The sequence below is a fragment of the Lissotriton helveticus genome, chromosome 11 (assembly GCF_964261635.1).
Source record: "Lissotriton helveticus chromosome 11, aLisHel1.1, whole genome shotgun sequence".
Lineage (NCBI taxonomy): Eukaryota > Metazoa > Chordata > Amphibia > Caudata > Salamandridae > Lissotriton > Lissotriton helveticus.
In genome coordinates, this window is record NC_136072.1 from 1,154,994,410 (window position 1) to 1,155,015,933 (window position 21,524).

At 42.9% G+C, this 21,524-nt stretch overlaps 1 protein-coding gene across 3 annotated transcripts in view; it reads right to left on the minus strand.

The window, feature by feature from the left end:
* Window positions 1–21,524, minus strand: part of CDC45 (cell division cycle 45) — a 435,048-nt gene that overhangs the window by 164,144 nt on the left and 249,380 nt on the right. For all 3 annotated transcript variants that reach the window (XM_078667950.1, XM_078667952.1, XM_078667951.1), the window contains 4 exons: window positions 17,025–17,144; window positions 1,470–1,601; window positions 1,169–1,267; window positions 278–439 (listed from right to left, as the gene is read on the minus strand). In XM_078667950.1, the coding sequence (XP_078524076.1) occupies window positions 278–439; window positions 1,169–1,267; window positions 1,470–1,601; window positions 17,025–17,144 (513 nt within the window). The remainder of the gene's footprint in view (window positions 1–277; window positions 440–1,168; window positions 1,268–1,469; window positions 1,602–17,024; window positions 17,145–21,524) is intronic.

Here is a 21,524-nt window from a genome sequence, read left to right on the forward strand (position 1 = left end):
TCTGTAAATACAGTATGGCTCCATATCTCATGGACCTACATTAGACACGAGACTGCTTTCTGGAGATGAAAGCATGTGATACCTAGCAATATAAAATTAATGTATCATGACAGTTATAGCATCTCCACCAAGGTAGAAAGATTTATGAACAAACCAATTTACTCACTGAATTTCAACATGCTATGTTCAGAATGTCAGGAGCTACCCAAAGGAAACAGAGAGAGGCACAAAGTCTCAGGTATAAACACTATGTAAGCTGTTTAAGGGAATACTACACCTAGACAAACTGTCCAAAGCCTTGATGAAGTTATCCGTGCCATTTTCATCCTTCTCAATATTCTCCATGAGGGAAGCAGCAGCAAAAGCTACATCACTAGCCAGGAACTTGTTCTTAAAACCAAACTGGACACTGAAGGTTTGTACTCGGACATCTTTCATCCTGCGAAAGAAAGACAGAAGATTGCCCATGAGAAAGGTGAAACAAATTTCCATACTTAAATGCTTGTGTAACAAACATCATGTAGTCAGATGATGCAAACACCAATTGTTATGTAGCTTCTGAGTGCTCTGATTGTCAGCCAGAAGAAAAGGTTATCCAACATGGCAGAAGGAAAATTTGAGCAGGACCCTGCACTCAGCTCCTGACCCTTATTTCTTAATCACGCCGTTGCACTTGCAGAAGGGCAGATCTTTTTAACTGTTTATGCCTACTGGTTCCAAACGCTGATACATAATCACCCAACCTTCCAATCTCTGGGTGTTCTATTCAGGTAAACCGTGCCAGTTATCCACTTGCCCCCAGTAGAAAATCTCCTTGTGACTAAAACCTAGGGTAACATTGACTTACACAAAGTTGGACGTAGAGTCCTTAGACATCAGATTTTAAACACACTTACATTTTCTATTCGTCCAAATTAAATCTGAAATAAACATGCATTCTTTAAGTACTTGTTCTAATTTCTACACTTGGCGACTTTCCTATTCAGGTTCGATACGAATGGCTCAAGCTACATCTCCTGCATACAACACTATTATGATCGCAGTTTAAGCCTTAAGCAGGTGCAGTGCTTCTTTTTAACATTGTTATGCCTTTGGTTAGGTCAAGATTTGCAATTAAAATATTTTCAGCAAGGGTGGCGCTAAGCTGGTACATGGGAAGGGAGATTACCCAAACTTGTTGGCTGATTCTTCTATCATTTCCCGTAAATTTTCCTTCAGAGAAATGTCCATGGAGTTGAACTTTTGTTTCACTTGCTTCAAGGGTAAGCTGTAGACAAAAAACAGGATTTCTAGATTAAATTATTACCTTCTCCAATTGATTCACTTGCTCTTGCAGTGGAGGCATAGTTAAAGAGCACTTCCTGTTACTCGTCACGCTGCCTCTGCATTGCTAACTTTAAACTTAAGTTAATATCAAACTAAATTCCTGAAAAATAAATCTCACCACCAGAGAAAACCAAATCACTCACCCCATATCAGCGAGAAACTCCTGGAGCCGTTTCTGTCCTTGTACAGACCAAAGCTTGAGGCTGGCAGATGTGTAGCATGAGTTACAGATGCTCTCAAACAGGGACCAGTGCTGATAAAGGGCTAAACGCAAGCTGTGGATATGCCAGTAGTTAAGAAATACACAAGACCAGAGGATTTTGGCTTACAGGGGACAGTTAAGTTTATTTTTCAATTTCAGATAATTCAACTTTGCATAGACCAAAGCTGCATGCCTAGATGCAGAAAATCTTCCTTGCTGAAATTTATTTTCTTCTGACCTCGCAAAATGATTTCATCATGTGATCTTCAATTCCTTTAAGAAATAATATTTACCCAGTTTGAGTGATATATCATAATCACCACATACACATTTACCTATACCCAAGGTCCATAAGTCCCCAGATAGGATTGGTTAGTACCCGTCCATCTCACATTGAGGACACTAAAGAGTTTCTAAAGAGGATTGAAGGCATTAACTGGGAGAAATATATTCTATTGATGCCGCTTTATGTGAGGTCACATTATACCAGTATATTACACAAGGATGGGCTCTCAGCCTGTGAACACTTTTTGAGAGCCAGCCCGGTTTGTTAAAATGCCCACACAAAGGAGATTGTGAAGATGATGGATTACTGTTTAAACAATAACATTTTCCTCTTTAATGCATAGGCAAATACAGAGAATGGCCATGGGCACCTGCTTCACCCCGAGCTACGCCAATTTGTTGATGGGCTGGTGGTATGAGCAGGTTCAGTTTGAAGAGGTGGAAAAGGTTGTGATCTGGTCAGATTTACTGATGACCTGTTTTTAATCTGGCAGGGGAGTGAAGAGTAGGCGACACAGTTTGTTGAACGTTTGAATGTCAATGATTACAATTTGGAACTGACATTTAATATGAGCACAACCAATATATTTTTTCTTGATGTAGTGGATTAGTTACTTACCTGTAATCCTAGTTCTCTTCCAGGGGTATACTCATCAAAGTCATAAGCACTGAATAGTCCCGCCCACGTGCGGGACCCCGGTGCAATAGCCAATAATATGCATATATCTACATATATATATATATATATATATATATATATATATATATATATATATATAAATACATATAAATACGCATAAAATAACCATATATATATAGATAATATGCATATACAAATACATATGCAGCCCAATATAACCATACTAGGCTCAAAAAACTGCAACAATAGCCTGTAAAATCTTTACATTTGCTAAATAAAGACATATAAAACACATTATATGATAATGTAAAGAAGAAAACACTGCCTAGGTTTTCTTTGAAACACACAACCTTTATTTTCAAAGGTAAAAACAGGCAGGATCATAGAGGCAGCTTTAGCCTAGATAGGCTGCATTGTAACAGAAAAATCTGGCGCCGTGCCTTTAAGACCTCTGTGAGCCTCCAGGCTCCCATCATGCACCACAGGTGACAGTTAGGTCAGTTCTTTTGGACGGCGTATAACAGTGTGATAACTGCATGGGTAACATGTAAAAGAGAAAGTTCTGATATTAGTCCGGGGAGGCGGGTGGGTGTGCTTATGACTTTGAGGAGTATACCCCTGGTAGAGAACTAGGATTACAGGTAAGTAACTAATCCTTCTCTTCCAGGGAATACTCATCAATAGTCATAAGCACTGAATAGAGTAGCAAGCCCATCCCATACCCTGCGTACTAATATCAGGCTCTCTAAACGGTACACTCATAAAGATATTACCCAAACAAATTCCTCAGGGATGCTTGACCAACCTGAGCATCCGCCTGAGTATCAGAATCAAGGCAGTAATGGCGAGAAAAGGTGTGAACCGAACGCCATGTAGCTGCCTTACAAATTTCATGAACAGGAACATTTTTAAGCATTGCTATAGTAGCAGCCTTTCCTCTAGTGGAATGAGCTCTCGGTCTACCCAGGAGCTGTTTTCGTGCCAATTGATAACATAACAGAATGCATGACACAATCCATCTAGAAATGGACCTCTTGGATGCAGGCAAGCCCGTATTCAGAGGACCGTAGTTTACAAACAAATGATCAGTCTTTCGAACACTTTTAGTTTTATCAAGGTAAAACTTTAAAACTCTTTTCAAATCCAAAGAATGTAGAGCTTTTTCAGCTGAAGAGCTCGGATTAGTAAAAAACGTAGGTAGTGTTACTGATTGGTTAATGTGAAAATCCGAGACTACCTTAGGAAGGAATCTGGGATGAGTCCGAAGCACCACTCTATTCGCATGGAAAACGAGATAGGGTTCTGTAGCACAAAAAGCCTGAATCTCGCTCACCCTGCGCGCAGAAGTGATCGCTACAAGAAAAGACACCTTCCATGACAGATGTTGAACGGAAGCCTTATGTATAGGTTCAAATGGAGGACCCATCAATTTAGACAAAACCACATTAAGCTCCCAAGGAGGTGAAGGAGCCCTCACGGGAGGATACATTTTTCTGAGACCTTCGAGAAAATCCTTCACAACTGGCATTTGAAAGAAAGACACCTGGGTAGGGGACTTTCGATATGCTGTAATCGCTGCCAGATGGACCTTAATAGAGGAATACTGCAAACCTGCTTTGGCCAAAGAAAGTAAGTATGGTAACAGTACCTGTTCTTGACCTCGAATCGGGTCATGACCTTCAGCAGCACACCACATGAAAAACCGCTTCCACTTGAAAGCATACGCCTTTCTTGTAGAAGCTCTCCTTGCCTCTCTTAAAATGTGCATACAGTCCTGTGAAAGACCTAAATGTCCGTACTGGACGAACTCAGGAACCATACTGCTAGCTTCAGGGACGGCAGATTGGGATGGAACACTCTGCCGTTCTCCCTCGTCAGCAGATCCGGACAGCAGGGAAGCCTCCTGTGCGGCACTTTGGATAGATGCAGGAGATCCGGGTACCACCATTGACGAGGCCAATCCGGAGCCACTAGAATCATGTCTGTCTTCGACTTGTACAGTTTCTTGATCACCAAGGGAATGAGTGGAATCGGTGGAAAAGCGTAGAGTAATGTCTGACCAGTCCATCCATAGAGCATTCCCCTTGGACCCTCGTTGCAGGTACCTGGACGCGAAGACGCGGCATTTTGCGTTGTCGGCGTCCGCGAAGAGATCGATTTCTGGTGATCCCCAGGCCTGGAAGACATCTCTTATCACTTCGTCTTTTAAGACCCAGTCGTGTGCTTCTGCAAAGTGCCTGCTGAGGTCGTCTGCTTGGACGTTGAGGACGCCGGGCAGATGGACAGCTGAAATTGTCATACCCCGAGCCAGAAGCCACTTCCACATTGCTTGCGCTTCCAGCGACAGAGGTCTGGATCTCGTTCCGCCCTGCTTGTTCAGATAGTACATCGTTGTTGTATTGTCCGTCTGAACAAGCAGAGAGGGTGACTTGAGAGTTGGAAAGAAAGCTTTGAGAGCCAGATGTACCGCTCTGAGTTCCAACATGTTTATGTGATACAGTCTCTTTCTCTGACCACACTCCTTGAACTTGGAGGGACCCCAGATGGGCTCCCCATCCTTGCAGGGACGCATCTGTCACCAGCGATCGTCTGGGCATGTCCTCTTGAAAAGGCACTCCCACCATCAGATGACTCCGCTGCATCCACCATCGAATGGAGATCTGCACTGACAGAGGTAGTGACAGTTTGTCTTCCCAACGGTCTGAAAACTGGGACCACTGATCTTCCAGTGACTGCTGCAGAGGTCTCATGTGCAGCCTGGCGTTCGGAACAAGGAAAATGCAAGACGCCATGGACCCTAGCAGAGACGAGATCTGTCTGGCCGTTGGTCGAGGATTCTTTAGTAAGACTTGACACTTGAGGAGCATAGAGGATAGACTCTCCTCCGAAGGATACGCTTTTGCGTCCTTTGAATCTAGAAGTGCGCCCAGATAATGTATCCTCTGTGTGGGATTGAGGATAGACTTTTTGAAGTCCACGTGCAGGCCTAGCCTCCGCAGCTGATTTATGCAGAACGTGAGATGTTGCTGAAGCAGAATCGGAGACGCACTCTTTAGCAGCCAATTGTCTAGATAGGGATAGACGAAAATGTGTCTCTTCCGTAGGAAAGCCGCTACGACTGCCATGCACTTTGAGAAGGTGCGAGGAGCTGACTTCAGCCCGAAGGGCAAGACTGTGTACTGGTAATGACTGGTTTGTATGCAAAACCTTAGAAATTTCCGATGCTTTGGGGCGATGGGAATGTGGAAATAAGCATCCTGAAGATCTATGGAGCACATCCAGTCCTTTTGATGCAGAAGTGGAATTATTTGATGTAACGCCAGCATTCTGAACTTTTCTCGCCAAATGAATTGATTGAGGCGCCTGAGATCTAGTATGGGCCTGAACTCCTTGTTTGGACCTTTCTTTGGAACTAGAAAGTATCGGGAGTAAACGCCTTGACGACGCTGTGTCTTCGGAACCTCCTCGATAGCTTTCTTCAAGATTAACGTAGACACCTCCTGTTTCAAAAGATGAAGGTGATGGAACACAGACTTTTGAGGAGGAATGGAGGGTGGAGGAGATTTGAATCTGATTGCATATCCATTTTGCACAATATTCAGCACCCATTTGTCGTTTGTGATGTTTTTCCACTCGTCCAGGTAAAAACGAACACTTCCCCCCCACCGGAGTGGGTAACGGGCTCAGGGGAAGCAAGCACTCACTGTTTTTGTTGTTGCTGCTTGTTTCCAGGTGCAGACTGTCTGGAAATACCACCTCTTCCTCTACCAGGGCGACGCTGGGAGAATTGGGATCTTCCCTGATTCTGTTGTGACGACCATTGAGGGGTTTGAACCCTCTGTTGGTTCTGTCTGCGATCATAAGGACGGTATTTCTTCTTAAAGTTGTCCTTTCTCTTTTCAAGACCAACAGCTCTTACAGTATCGAGCTCCGTCTTCATTCTTGACATCTCATCGTCAGCATGAGACCCAAAGAGCGATTTTCCATTGAACGGTAAATTCAGAATCCGGTGTTGCGCTTCAGGCTTAAGACCCGTAAGCCTCAGCCAAGCTGATCGTCTTGCCCAGATTCCATGGCATAGCCATGCATCGACAAGTCGGAAGCATCTGCCGCTGCGCTAATCACCTGGTTAGCCACTAGCCCACCTTCATGAAGGATTTCTAGAAAATCCTGCTCGTCTTCTTTCGGAAGTTTTTCTGTAAAGCGAGACAAGGAATCCCATAAAGAACGGTCATAGCGGCCCAGTAAAGCAGAGGCGCTGGCAACCTTCATATAGGAAGCAGAAGTGGCACACATTCTCTTTCCTAATGAGTCCATAGCTTTGCTGTCCTTATCAGGTGGCACAGATGATGAAGCCGCTCCTGTTTGATTCTTACGAGCCGCTGAGACGATGACTGAATCAGGCTGTGGCTCAGACCTCAGAAATAAAGGATCATTGTCCGGAGCTTTATATTTCTTTGCGATCCGCGAAGGAACCGCTCCTAAGGTTGCCGGTGTTAAGAATTTGTGCTCCGCAGGTTCCAACAGGCCTCGAACCAGGGGGAGTAAAGGCCTCGATGATAATTTTTGATGTAAGGTCTCGAAAATTACCGTTGTCTTGGCAGTAGAGACAGGCATCTCAATATGAAGTTTCGCTGCACCACGACAGAGAACCTCATTAAACGTAATCACGTCATCAATTGGTGAAATCCTACTCGGAGGAGTTGATGACAGTGTTGGAGAATAGTTCCTCTTTGAATTAGTAGACCTTGTGGAAGACCTAGTATCGCGTCTTCTAGAAGAATGATGACGAGAGGACTTAGGAGATGGTGAGGCTCGCCTCCTCTCCGATGGAGACTTTCTCGGCGGAGTACGCTCACGTCGTATTGCAGAGTGCACCACCCGTATCAGAGGTGACCTTGATCTAGCAGACACCGGAGATCTGGAACGAGACCTTGGAAGGTTAATTTTCCTTATCTTCCAGTCTCTGAGCTCCCCCAGCCATCGCGGCGAGATATTAGCTCCTGTAGGTGAAGGCGCTCTTGAAGGCTCTGGAGAGATTTGCACAATCCGCAACTCAGGTGAGGAAGAGGACCTCCCAGAGGACCCAGAAACCTTAGACCAGTCTTTGGACACCGTTCTAGGCCTTTTTGCAGCAGGAGACGTCGACGACATCCTCTTCGACGTCGATTTTTCCCTCGGCGGCGATCTCCTCGGCGTCGATTTCTCCCTCTGCGTCGATTTCTCCCTCAGCGGCGATCTCCTCGGCGGGGATCTCCCCGGCGGCGATCTCCTCGGCGGGGATCTCCTCGGCGGCGATCTTTTCGACAACGAGTGCCTCTTCGGCGTCGACGTCAGGCGTTTCGACGGCGATGCTTTTCTCGGCGTCGTGTGCCTCGACGTCGCATGACTGGGGCTCTTCGACGTCGAAACCTCTACTGCCCGGTTCGACGTCGACGTCATGGCACCTCTCGACGGCGACCTTGACTGATGCTTCGAGCCTCTCGGCGGCGACCGTCGACGTCGATGAGACTACGTCGAGTCCCGTCCTCTTGCAGTCGTAGGCGAGCCAGACCGGGACCGCCTACGCTCATGTCGTTTCTCACCTTGCTTCGACGGCGAATTCTTCTTCGACGGCGAGGGATGCTTCGACGTCGACGTATGCCGCAACGGTGATTTCGACGATTTTGAGCACACAGGTACCTTGGAAGAAGATCTGTCCCTCGAAGTTGAAGGAGACCGATGTTTTCTCTTCTCCCCTTTGTCCTTGCGCTGAGAAGAAGGCTTCCTCGAGTGAACATCTTCTCTTCCACTCACGGTTTCTCCTCTGTCATACAGGGACTGAAGCCTGCTCTTCTCTCTCTCTCTCTCAAAGTCCTACTTGAAAGTTTGCTGCAGTGGTAGCAAAGTTCTGGCTTGTGGGAAGAAGGTAGACAAGCTACACAGACCGAATGAGGGTCTGTCTTGGCCATTTTTTTACCACAGGCCGGACACTTAGCAAATAAGGCCGGCATTGTGACTGAAAAAATAGCCCAAAAACAGTAAAAAAATTATTGGATTAGTCAGATAATGACTAAAGACGTCGAGTAAAGACGAAAAAATTAGAGAAATACCATAAGAAAGTGAAAAAATATCACCAACTGGCGAGCTCAATGCTCCAGGATCCTCACAGAAGGAGCCGGAAAAAAGAACTGACCTAACTGTCACCTGTGGTGCATGATGGGAGCCTGGAGGCTCACAGAGGTCTTAAAGGCACGGCGCCAGATTTTTCTGTTGTTACAAGGCAGCCTATCTAGGCTAAAGCTGCCTCTATGATCCTGCCTATTTTAACCTTTGAAAATAAAGGTTGTGTGTTTCAAAGAAAACCTAGGCAGTGTTTTCTTCTTTACATTATCATATGTGTTTTATATGTCTTTATTTAGCAAATGTAAAGATTTTACAGGCTATTGTGGCAGTTTTTTTAGCCTAGTATGGTTATATTGGGCTGCATATGTATTTGTATATGCATATTATCTATATATATATGGTTATTTTATGCGTATATATATATATATATATATATATATATATATATATATATATATATGTAGATATATGCATATTATTGCCTATTGCTCCGGGGTCCCGCACGTGGGCAGGACTATTCAGTGCTTATGACTATTGATGAGTATCCCCTGGAAGAGAACGGACGTTTAAATTGCACAACAAACCTGTGGTAGGGAACAGCCTACTTCACACTTTAAGCAGTCACCCCAACCAGCTTAAGTGGAGTTTACCTTATAGTGAATTGATTCGAGCAAAGCAGAACTGCAAGTTACTTAAAAAAAAAAAAAAAACTAATTTCAGTTTTTGGGCATTTTACACTTTATACATATTGAAATATATCCTCGAACAATAGTGTCAGCATACAGAATATAACATTGATGTGTTTATTTACATTGTGGTTTGTTCTCAGGCCATTCTATTTTGTAGTTGTATTGATTAACTCCAAGCAGGTTGTAGTATTTCAGGAGTATTTATCAAAGTAGTTACACGTCCAGTTGTTCAGTTCAGGACTAGCCCCACCAGGAGCAGCCATCATGCTGCTCAGTCCTTCTCCAACTGTTAACATTTGACTCCAAACATTCTGTAGGATGACATAGCAAGGTTCCACAGAGAGGACAAGAATAACTTTAGAGTCAAGATACAACATATCTCCCTTTCTTCTATAAATAAAAAACCAACAATGAGGGAACAAGAAAGAAGAACCAAATAAGGGGAGAAGCAGAGACAAGCGGAAGCTGAGAAAAGCAGAAACAAGAAACAGTTGAAAAGGCGAAACAAGAAACAATTGAAAAGAGAGAAACTCAAAATAAAGCAAACATGGAAACCATCCTCCCTTCCACACACAACAGAAAAGGAAAGAAACAATCAGAGAAGAGAAGAAAGAGAAGCATGAACAACTACCCCAAAACACACCCACTGGCCAGAATAGGAATGTAAGGAGGCAGAAGAGGAAAGAACCAACAAAACACAAGGCAATATGATGTGGAAAACACAGAGAAAGAAAGAATAGCAGAAAAAGAGAGGAAAGCTCAGAATCAACACAAGACATAAGAAGAAAACATCACAAAAAGAACAGGAATGAAGGAAGAAAACAAGGAAGATGAGGAAAAGGAAAAGATAATCCTCACCCAAGTCAAACATCATCATCAATACAAAAGAAAAATATAATGTAAAGACAACAGTGTAAATATAATCAATATAATAAAAACATACCTATGTGAAGTTCGGGAAGACTATAACCCAAAAGCAAAACCCTAAAAAATAAGGGATAACAGCAGTAACAGACGGGACTAAGACCCATAGGAACCATAGTCGTCGTAAAATGGACATTGTGAAAACGAAAAGAGGTTGAGCGAAATCACCAAACAGACATGAGTAGGAACCCATATAATAATGCAGATGTTGAGTGATGTCAAGAAACCAATATGGAGAGGGACCAATATCAAAATGTGAGTGATGTCAGAAAACAGACATGGATAGGGACCCATATAACATTCCAAAAGAGGACTAAATCCCTAGCATAGCTCCCAGGAGGAAGATAGAGATAAGTTGTGCACATGTGAGACCTGTACGAGTGTACACTGAACAAAATGGAACTAAAAGGTTATATAATGTGAACAAACAGAAATGGATAGGGACCCATAGGATAATGCGAAAAGGACTGAAACCCTTGCATAAGGACACACCTTGTGGAGAGGTACAGACAATGTGCACTGAACAAATAGAATAGAACCCATGCCGGACACCTCAAGTGGAGGTAAAACTTTGTGCACCAGCAGTGCACTGTAGCAACGAGACTGGAACCCGTGCAACAACTCGTGTGGAGGTAAAAACATTGTGCACAGCAACTGTAGCAATGGGAATAAGACCCATGCTATTCACCTTGTGTGAAGGTGAAGACAAAGTGCACCGTACAATGGGAAAAACAGTCCCAAAAATTCTATCTTTTAACATTTCCATCCATTATAGGTCTTTTGATTACCATAATACAGTTAGCCAATTTTAACATAACAAACCATTAACAAGATCCCCCTTAACACCACTCATCCCCTCCCATTCAGTGCCGGTCTGGATTACCAACCACGTACAAATTGTTTTAATATTGACCTTGATTATTGAATTTCTTAGGTTTATCACCGTTTGCCTTGTGTAGTTATGGGCATTCCTTCCTGAGTTCTCTTGTGAGACCGACTCTTGACCTTTCTGTAAGTCCATCAACATTGTAGTTCATGCTAGTAGGTCGTCTTTAGCTTTTTCATCTTTTCTTACAAATCGCATTCGCACCACCTCTGCGGTTGCCCATTCACTCATGTCTCTCATCAAATCTACAAATTTTGGTAGCTGAGGTTGCATTCATGCTATTACTATACGTCTTTTGGCCAGAACCAACCCTAGATTGGCAAAGCGTCTGCTTAGTTTTTTTATTTTGGGCATGGGCAATAATCCGAGCAACACCGGTTAAATTTTTTGCTAAGTTCAAACCTGCCGTTTCTCCTAGACGGGTCCATATCTCCTCCCAGTAAGGGTGTAACAATGAGCATTTCCAGATAATGTGAAGGCAATCTGCTCCCTAGGCCCCACATCTAGGACAGCCACCTGTAAGGTTTCGGTATATTGCATGCAACGTGCGTGGAGTAAGATATGTTTGATGCACTTCATTATATTGAAGGAGTTTAAATCGTGCATTCGCGTTGACCTTTTGTACCCCCTCATATACTCTTTTCCATTTCACCTGCAGTCAAGGGTTCGTCTATAAATATATATCACGTCTGCTGAAGTGTTAGTGGTTCTGCTGGCAGGTCCTCACGGAGTGCCCGGTAAAGGAGAGTAAAGCTTGTAGTATATTAGTGATGGGGGGGGGGGGGTTCCTCTGGGAAGCCCTGCCATAATTCCCGTGCTACGCTAGATATTTTACCATATTGAAGAAACTGACCTGTCCTTAGGTCAAAGGTGTCCCGTGCGTCCTCCCGGGACAAGAATTGTCAATTTGGATAGAGATCCCCCAACAACTGGCAGCCACCATCTTTCCACGACAAACAGATTCTGCAATGGCTACAAAGGGTCGGATCACCCATAGGGGCATGTCAGTTGAGTATGGTGCGTGTTGCACGACTCTCCTGACCACATTTTACCATAGTTTTGTCACGTCATATTATATCAGGATATTTCTCAGGAACTCTAGCTCCCAGCATCAACAGCTCGGCCAATGAACTACCACCAAATGTGCCCGCTAATTGTCATTTCTCCCAATCTTCGTCGCTAACCAGTGGGTGGCGTGTTGCAGCTGGGAGGCCATATAATAAAATTCAAGTCTGGGTACCTCCAAATCTCCCCGCTCCCACGCTCTCTGCGTGGTCGTTAATCGCACTCATCAACGTTTTCCTCCCATAGAAGATCCCCCATGAGACTAGTGTGAAGTATCATCGAGGAATTATATTAATGGAGTGTTGTAATGCATACAAACATCGGGGCAAAACAATCATTTTAATGATTGCAATGCATCCCATAAGGGATAACGGCAAATCCCTCCAGAATTGGATTAATCCCTTCAACCCCTGTACTATACGGCCAATGTTAGACTCATGATACGCTTTGGCCGTATGTGCCAGGTAAATACCCAGATATCGTCCTTCTGCCCAAGGTAAATCGATAGGCGGTCGCAGCGCCGGTTGAACCGAAGCCGTTCTACCCAATGAGACCAACCTGGACTTTGTACAGTTGATATGGAGCCCTGAAATCATCCTGAAACTTTGCATTTCGGATAGTAGTACTGGGATGGACCAACCCGGCTACATCAGATAAGACTAGAGTATCGTCCGCATATAGCGAGGCCGTATGAGTAGTCTTCCCCATCTGTATTCCCCCGTGGCGCCATCTCTTAGCCAAATGGCTATTGGTTCCATTGCTATTGCGAAAAGCAAGGGTGAGAGCCGGCATCCCTGTCGGGTGACACGTTGCAGTGCTAGTTGTCTTTATACCATTCTTTCTATCCTTACTCTACCCGTGGTGGCTGTATAGAGTAGTTGAATCCATGGAAAATAGGTGTCCCCCACTCCCATTCGCCTAAGGACTTGCCACAGATACGGCCACTGCACTGAATCGAACACTTGCTCAATACCTAAGAGCACCGCTGCACTGTCTGCCTCCATCAATCAAGGGGCCTGCCATACATGCGCCAGTTGCCTCAGATTACAGGTCATGTTCCTGCCAGGGATAAAGCCCACCTGGTCAGAGTGGATCAATTGTGACACCTTCGGGAGGAGTCAGTCCGCCATGATGCCACTTAATATTTTCATATTAACATTCAACAGCGATATTGGTCTGTATGAGGTCGGCTGGGAGGGATCATTTATCTTTTTTTTTAAATCATGGCCACAAGCACCTCCTCATTGTAGGTGGCAACGTACCTTTATCGAAACCCTCATTAGATACTTCTACGAGTTTGTCTGTGAGAAGAGGGGCAAAACATCTATAGAACTCCGCAGGGAGCCTATCAGAGCCTCAGCTCTTGGCCGTTTTGAGATGGGAAACTGCAAGTTACTTCAATGCGACACTACTATAGGTGACTTAGTAGGGGATAGATCTGTTATTACTTACTGGAGAAGCAGATCACTCAGCGATACCCTAATGTGTAGTGACATCACCAATGTCGTCAATGAGGATGAGAAACAGTATGGATTTATCTATTTTTTTGCCGGTGGCAAATACAAGGCCTGGTCTTCAGTATGATGTACCCTACACCAAGACCCATAGAAACCTTTCTCAGTTTATAACATGTGGAACTAACTATGTCATTTATGTGTTACAACACCTGTGTGGACTTGAAATATTGCCAAAAGAGTATTAGAAAACCTGCAAATTATTGCCAATCATGAGAAACACTACTCAGTGGCAAGACACTCTGAACAGTTTCATTTCAGTGCCTATGGTATTGAGAAGGTGGATGCAGACCCACGAGGGGGAAATAGGAATCTGAATTTCAGGAAGAGGGAATCATGCTATATAATAGATCTTAACACTAAATCCTGTCATGGCCTGAGATCCGGCGCAGAACTATATGTCCATCTGGACTGAGATGTGATTCGGTATAGTGTTAAGCTTTATTGCACTTTTAGTTCTAAAGCGAAATTATTTTAATGTTTAACTTAAAAGTGTGGGTAGTTGAGGTTTTAATGTATTCTCTTTTCTTTACCTTTCAGGAGGAGTGGAAGGGACTCTGAACCAGGCATAGCTGAGATAAGGAGAGGGTGCCCTACTCTTCTGCTTGAGGTTTGGTGATTTTCACCAGAGAGTTAGATTTTTATTTATTAGACTAGTGTTATGGTTATCTGCCCACTTCGGCAGTATATACTTTATATTGGTACATCGTGACAGCAGACATGATTGACCAATGGGTATGTGGTGATTACCACGAAATGTATTTATATACAACATAGCAGGTGGATCAATTGTTGTTAATTTCATATATGCCCACTTGGCGCGCATTTTGTGTAAGAAGTATATCCCTTTACATCCACACATGATGTATTTTATGATATATGGTTGCCAAAATTCTGTACACATTTTTGTATACTGTTGAAGCATGTATTACCACAGACAGCACAATTCTATTTCATGACTGTGTATATTGTATACAGTGTGTATATCATTTCATGATTCTCAACACACTTTTATAACTTGTTCAATCGTGATGACCCATGGGTTTTGTTACATCCAAGATGGCAACAGTAATTCTAATCACGCAAGTAAGGTCACAAAATCATATATTTTTTAGCACAATGTACTTTTTAGCACATAGCGTTTTTGACCATCAATACAGATGCCATTTGTTGTTTATATGACCACTTGGTCAGTAAATGGTAAGTTGCTGATGTCTTAAGATACACTTATGCATTCTAAGAACCATTGGTTTTAAAACATCCAAGATGGCGACTGGGCTAGCTTTATTTCGCAATAATGTTCACAAAGCTTTAATCAATTTTTTTTTTTGAACGCAATGCATTTTGTTCAGCATCTTATCACAGGTGCCATCCGCTGCTTATATGCCCACTAGGGCGATGAATGATGTAGGTTGCTGATGTCCTATGATACACTAGCATTATACTTCCCTTGAGATATGAATGGACCGTTGATGACAGTGTGAGCATACAACTGTGTATATTGCTGAATACCACAGACAACACACTGGTTAGAAGTTTTCATTTTTGCTGATATTAATCACATGATTTCATAATTTGAAAGGATTTATTTAACCTGCTTCAATCATGTCAATCTATCATGGTTGATACACCCAAGATGGTGACTGTGCTGTACTGTACTTGCATCTTCTCACCAAGTCCTATTTCCATGTACTGCCCGATACTAAAATGTTGCTTCACAAGAAAATTTATGCGCAATCAAGGCAGTGGTGCTGCATGAGCTGGTGTTTCTGTCCAGAATAAATGGATACATTACATCCACCACTACACGTTTGTCAAAACAGTGACCTTGCTCACACAAAGTGCAGCATTTTAGTGGCGTTTAAATACACCCACATGACAGTTGTCACATAGAAAGACTCTGCTCTTCAGATACATTTTCCGAGGCGCTTTGACTCAATTTGAACAGCTCAACAATTCATAATGATTAAAAACATAATCAATTCTTGCAATTCATATCAAAGCTACATTAAATTCACAAACATTTATTTCCCAGTGATGCCTATTTATTTTCCATCAAATAGTTAAATTCTTGGTTTAATAAATGATTTTACTGCAAACATTGGGTTTTTTGAGTACACCCTTTATCCTTAATAAATCATTTTGCCCATCAATGTAATTATTTACTGCATAAATGCAGGTTGTAAATTCAAAGCAAATGCAATGTTACGACAAATAATTGACTATTAATCAATCCAAACCATATCAACATAGGTTTGATTCTCTTAAAAAAAAAAAACTTTAAAAAAATATAAACTATTAACTGTTACACTTTATTTAGAAACCCGGAGGTGTGGTATAGTTGGCCGTGTCATTTACTGGCATTAGGATATCCACCTAAAGGCTTGACTAATCACTATATCCAACCTCACTCTTATATTGACTTGTCTTGATGTGTATATGCCTTTTTCAGGGTGTTGCCACTGCACTTGTTACACTTCAAATGAGCCCTCATATGTGTGCTTAAATATTAATGAAAGAAAAAAAAACAAGCAGTTTGGACAGGGAAATCATTTTTTAATATCAGCACATCTTAAAGTAATGTATACAACTCTTCCTCAACATTCAACCCATTTGGAAACTTAGTATCGAGGCTTACTATGTATTTACATTCGATCTGTCTGAGTTGCCTTTCTCGGTCACCTCCTCTTAAAGATTTGGAGACCGCATCGATCACAAAATATAATAGAGAACCAACAGGGTTGTTATGACCAAAAAACAGAGCTTTATTCAACACTCCTGTCAGTGATTCTAATAATCCAGAATGTACGGGAAAAATATAACCAATGTACGATTCTATTTGCCGATTAAATTTGAACAGTATTGCAGAGACGACCCAATGATAACGTAGCACAAAGTATAAAGGAGTCTCAAGTAGTCCAAATATTTTGGTTTGTTGATTTTATTCTTTTTACAGTACTCCCAGCACAAAATCTGCCATTTGGTTGTTATGAACGTATACGACCAGTCCCTGTTCTTGACTGCCCATAGTTGTTGGAAAATATGGCAGAGGTCTTGCAGAGTTGTACTGCCTACATAGGCTTGGCCACATTTACAAGTAGGAACATATACTGCAAAATATGTTTTACAGTTTTACTTGCCTTTGATCTGGTAAGATTTGGAACTGAAAGGTGTGATGTGTTCACTAGTGTTGATATCTACCTGACCTAGTTATTTGGCTCATGCCTATCCCTAGCTACATTTGCTTCCCCGCTTAGCTGGCTTGTTCAGTAGATGTGTGGGACACATACGGCACTATGGACCCAACTATCTCTTAGCATAGACAAGCAGTAGTCACCCTTGTATTCGCACATTTGCAAGACTCTTGCCTGTACTTAATGAAGGATACTCATATTCAAAAGAAATCCTCATGCAGTCAATAGAGATGGAATTCTCTTCGTCCTCATTGCGGTGGTTATGTCGAGATACATGTCGCTGCAGAATACCCACATCTGTAACATACTTCATTCTAAAGACAAAATAATGCATCTTTCTTTCACCAATCTGTGGCGCAAGGCAAAATAAGCACATTTTAAACACCCCATATCCATCAGGACTGCCCCAATGCCACACCAATTTAGGAAAAGGCTGAAGACGAAACTCTTTAAAGAATACAAAATCACAATGCAGTAACCACACCTTTCGGTTTCCAGAACCCAGCTTACTTTCCTATCACTCGTTGAGCGTATGCTCATCTACTCTGTATAGTGCTCTGCCGCCTTTTGGTTAGTTTTGCGCTATACAAATAGCGCATACTTGCATACACAACTTCCCCTAACCAACCAGTCATTAAACAAAACTTATTGCATCTTAGATCATAAATCAAATTAGGAATTGCTATTGTGATCAACAGGGGGTGTCCTTTATCACCACCTCCTAGACAATGGCAATATTATGGAAGGACTCTTCTAGAAATACAAATTTGAAAAGAGGTCACAGGATCAAAGAGCGTACAGCTAGAACACCACCTGACTATTACGTTTTATACAGCATATACAATCAATGCAGCTAAATTCAACATCAGTGTGATGCATTGCATCAAAGTAAGATGGCAGATTGCCATGGAATAAATCACTTACCTGTAACTCCAATTTTCTAGTATTGGTATTTTTCATATACTTGCATGCTTAAATCATTACCAGTTGTCAATGTGGGAATCCCCAGTGGTCTTAATTAGCAGTAAATAGTGTTAAAATGGCCATAGGCCACAAGTACAGAGATTGTTTAGTAGCCGAGAAACCTAATTTGAAGCAACCAGAACTTCAGCCAATAAGGAATAAGTACTGGCTCCCCTACTCCACCTAGAGGTCACAATAGCTCAGAATTCATAGCACAAAGTGCGAGAAGAGTATATAATTAAGAAGCTTCTGACCAGGGAGGACAGAGGGTCGGATATAAATATATGCAATATACCAGGGTAACTAATTTCTTATACAGAATTTGATCTTCCATATATTCATTTGATTGAATAATAATAGTAAGCAGAACATAACAATCATAGTAAATATAAGAAAGAAGGATGCAGGCTCACCTTCAATGAACCAGGTTACAGGACAGCATGTCCCATTGACAAGTTGACTTACGCATACACAGCAAGGCATTAGTGCTTTATGAGTGTGGACCTGCTTCTCCAGGTAGCTACACAGCAGAGGTCTTACAAAGGCCCACCAGAGTAAAGTGCTGCAGTTGTAGCCATGCTCCCGGTAGAATTAACCCTCACTCTTCCCTGGAGTGGCGCTTCTCCTTGTTGTGACAAAAAGGGATGCAGGCCAAGAGCCAAAGTGCTACTCTCTTACTAGAGGCGTTTGTCTATGCTTGAGTTGATGCAGGATACAAACAGTTGGTCTGAATATCAAAAGTCTTCTGTCTTGTCCATGTAAAAGTTGATGCACCTGCGCACATCAAGCAAAATCAATTACTAGTCTGCTGAAGATTTAGGAAAAAAAGACAGCAGAAAGATAGGCTCATTCAGGTGCAAATCAGTAGGGACCTTCAGGATAAACTTTGGATTGGTCATGAAGATGAATTTGTCCTTTGTAAAAAAACAACAACAAAAAAACAGAGAAAGCTCTTTCGCTTTAAATGCATGCATTTCCCCTAGACTGTGTGCTGATTTCAGAGCCAAGCTAAGCACTGCCCTTGCATTAAATGAACTTTAGATGTGCTTTGTGGATTTGTTCAAAAGGTGGCAGCATCTGCTGGCTACAGACAGAATGAAGCTCCCAGGGTAATGGTGGGCATCGCACAAGAGGGACTGATCTGAAAAGTCACATTATAAATTGTTTTATTATTCTATGTGAGAAAGGTGTGTCAAATTATCCTCCATTCTTGGAAATCATGAGATTGCTGCCAGATAGGCTCGTACTTATGAGTATTTAAGCAAATATGGAAGTATTTGGTGAGGAGTTCTTGTCAATGAATTCTTTGGTTCTGCACCATACACAGAAACACTTCCATTTGGAATTTAAAATTCTGGCAGTAGCTGTTGCCCAGGCTTGAGACAGGATGTTTAAACATTCTGGTGTGTGAGATCTAGATGAACAAATTCTGGGTCATAGGATAACATGCAGTCAGGCTCAACGATCAGAGGTTGTGTGCAGAATTTCTTTGGTATATCTGGAGAGGAAATTGGAGTGCATCTGCAATGGCACCGATGGTTATAGAAATAGATTCAGGAGCTGGGTGAACCACTAAAGGCGATGCCAAGATGGCTGAATGAGAATCTGGATACAATAGTCTGCCTTCGCTTTCCTTTAGACCATAGAGATAAGGGGTATGCAAAGTCTGACCATTTGATCTAAAATCACAATTCCCGTGGTCCCAGGTTGCAAAAACTTTTTTGCGTACAACTGTCATTTCCTGCTGCCCAGGGTGGGAAGCGAGTCCAGTGTTATGTGACCTAATTTGCAGAAGAGGCAGCCATATGACAATGGAGCTCACATGTCCTTTGTCCAGTTTCATGCCAGAGCGGGAGCCATTTTAGGTGGCGTGCCTCGCTGCCGAGTACGCACCACCCCAGTATGAGGGGGCCAAGGGGCCTAATGTATCAGAGTCCTGCTGTTGGAAACACCAATTAGGATTAAGAGCCGCGCCCATTTGCGGGCATGAAATGGTTTTACAGCGCATTAGTGCTCCCAGGACTGGCCAGGAATTTTCCTGGACTTCAGTTCCCAGAATGCCCCATATGTATCTCAAATTAGCAGCCCATCTGGGGGCGTGGACTTGAACAGGAAACTTCAAAGGATTTGTCAGTCTTCAAATGCCTCTGAAGGTTATTCCTTTGAAACGCGTAAGGCAAAGACTTGAGGGAACAGCTGTTGATTGAATCTACTGGCTTGTTGCTGTTCATACCTGATTAAAAACTTTGCTTCATGTTGGTGTGCGTCTCACTGCAAGATTGGATCTCTCTCGATATCTCTCTCTCTCTCTCTCGATATATCTCTCTCTCTCTCTCGATATATCTCTCTCTCTCTCTCGATATATCTCTCTCTCTCTCGATATATCTCTCTCCCCCCTCTCCCCCTCTCCCCCTCTCCCCCTCTCCCCCTCTCTCCCTCTCCCCCTCTCCCCCTCTCTCCCTCTCTCCCTCTCTCCCCTCCCTCCCTCTCTCCCTCTCTCCCCTCCCTCCCTCCCTCCCTCCCTCCGGGGTCCCCGCACAAGACTATTGATGAGGATCCCCTGGAACATAAATCTGTCTTCCTACTCGTGAAGAGCAAATTGTGAGCAGTAGGACTCCAGTGGCGGCTGCTGTGGAGAAGACCTTTGCTCCTCTTCTGTATGATGACATTTTATGTGAACTTGTTCCGGACTGTGGGCTGATCCAAAAAGAACACCCAGGTCTGAATTTCCTCTTTCCATGTCCAAGAGCTTTGCTGGAACGGGAGGTGGTATACTGCTGGAAGACTTATTCTCCAGGCACAAAGATGCTGTAGGCTGTATTGTAGACAATATCTATATTGCCTGAGGTAGTGCCGTTAATAAGTGCAAAGTCAATCGGTGCACGGTCGACTGGGTCATTAAGGACACAAGTGAAGTTGACGGGAGCATAGTCAATAGGGGCGTCATCGACAAAGTCTTGGATGAGATAGTCAGAAACTTCAATTAGGTTATTGGCTCTATCGAAGGGTCCAGTATCCTCTCCTCACTTTGGATTCTCACCTTCTTTGTCTTGGGCGAGTATTCGCCAGCGGTAGTTGACAATGTCATCAACAAGATCACAGTCAATGGAGGATTTACCTTTAGCTTTTTAGTCCCTGACAGTGAAGGCATTTGAGTAGATTAAATCCTCTTTTTTCTTTCTCTGGTGGCGACATACCTGTAGAGTTTTGTGCGTCTTTTCATGCCTTTTTTTGCCCTTAATAACTTCCAAGGTGGATTCCTTCGACTTAGATCTGGCTTTAGAGCATTCCACTACAACAGGCTTTCTTTTTCTTTCAGATTTAAAATACTAGCCTCAGACTAATGCTCTGAAGAGGTGTTCCAAAGCCTTATTCTTTTGAATCAACGGTTTGCATATCTTGAACTCTTTGGCCTTGTGATCAGGGTAAGGGCTATATATGCATCACTCGTGAGGGTCATCTGAGAAAACCCTCACTTGCCAACAATAATCACATGGCTTAAACAGGCTCTTTTTAGATTTCTCTGCAGTTGCCATTTCTCAGAGGCAACAGACCTAAGAGGACACACAAAGCCCAAAATGAAGGCCAAAATGTAACTTATCGGTTGTCGAAGAAAAGCAAAGCTCTGAGACTTCCTTCCACCCAACATGCAGTATAAATCGGAGATGTGAACTCCTCTGGGAGAGGTTAGTCACAGGGCACTCTAACATCATTAGCTAAAGTTAAGGCAA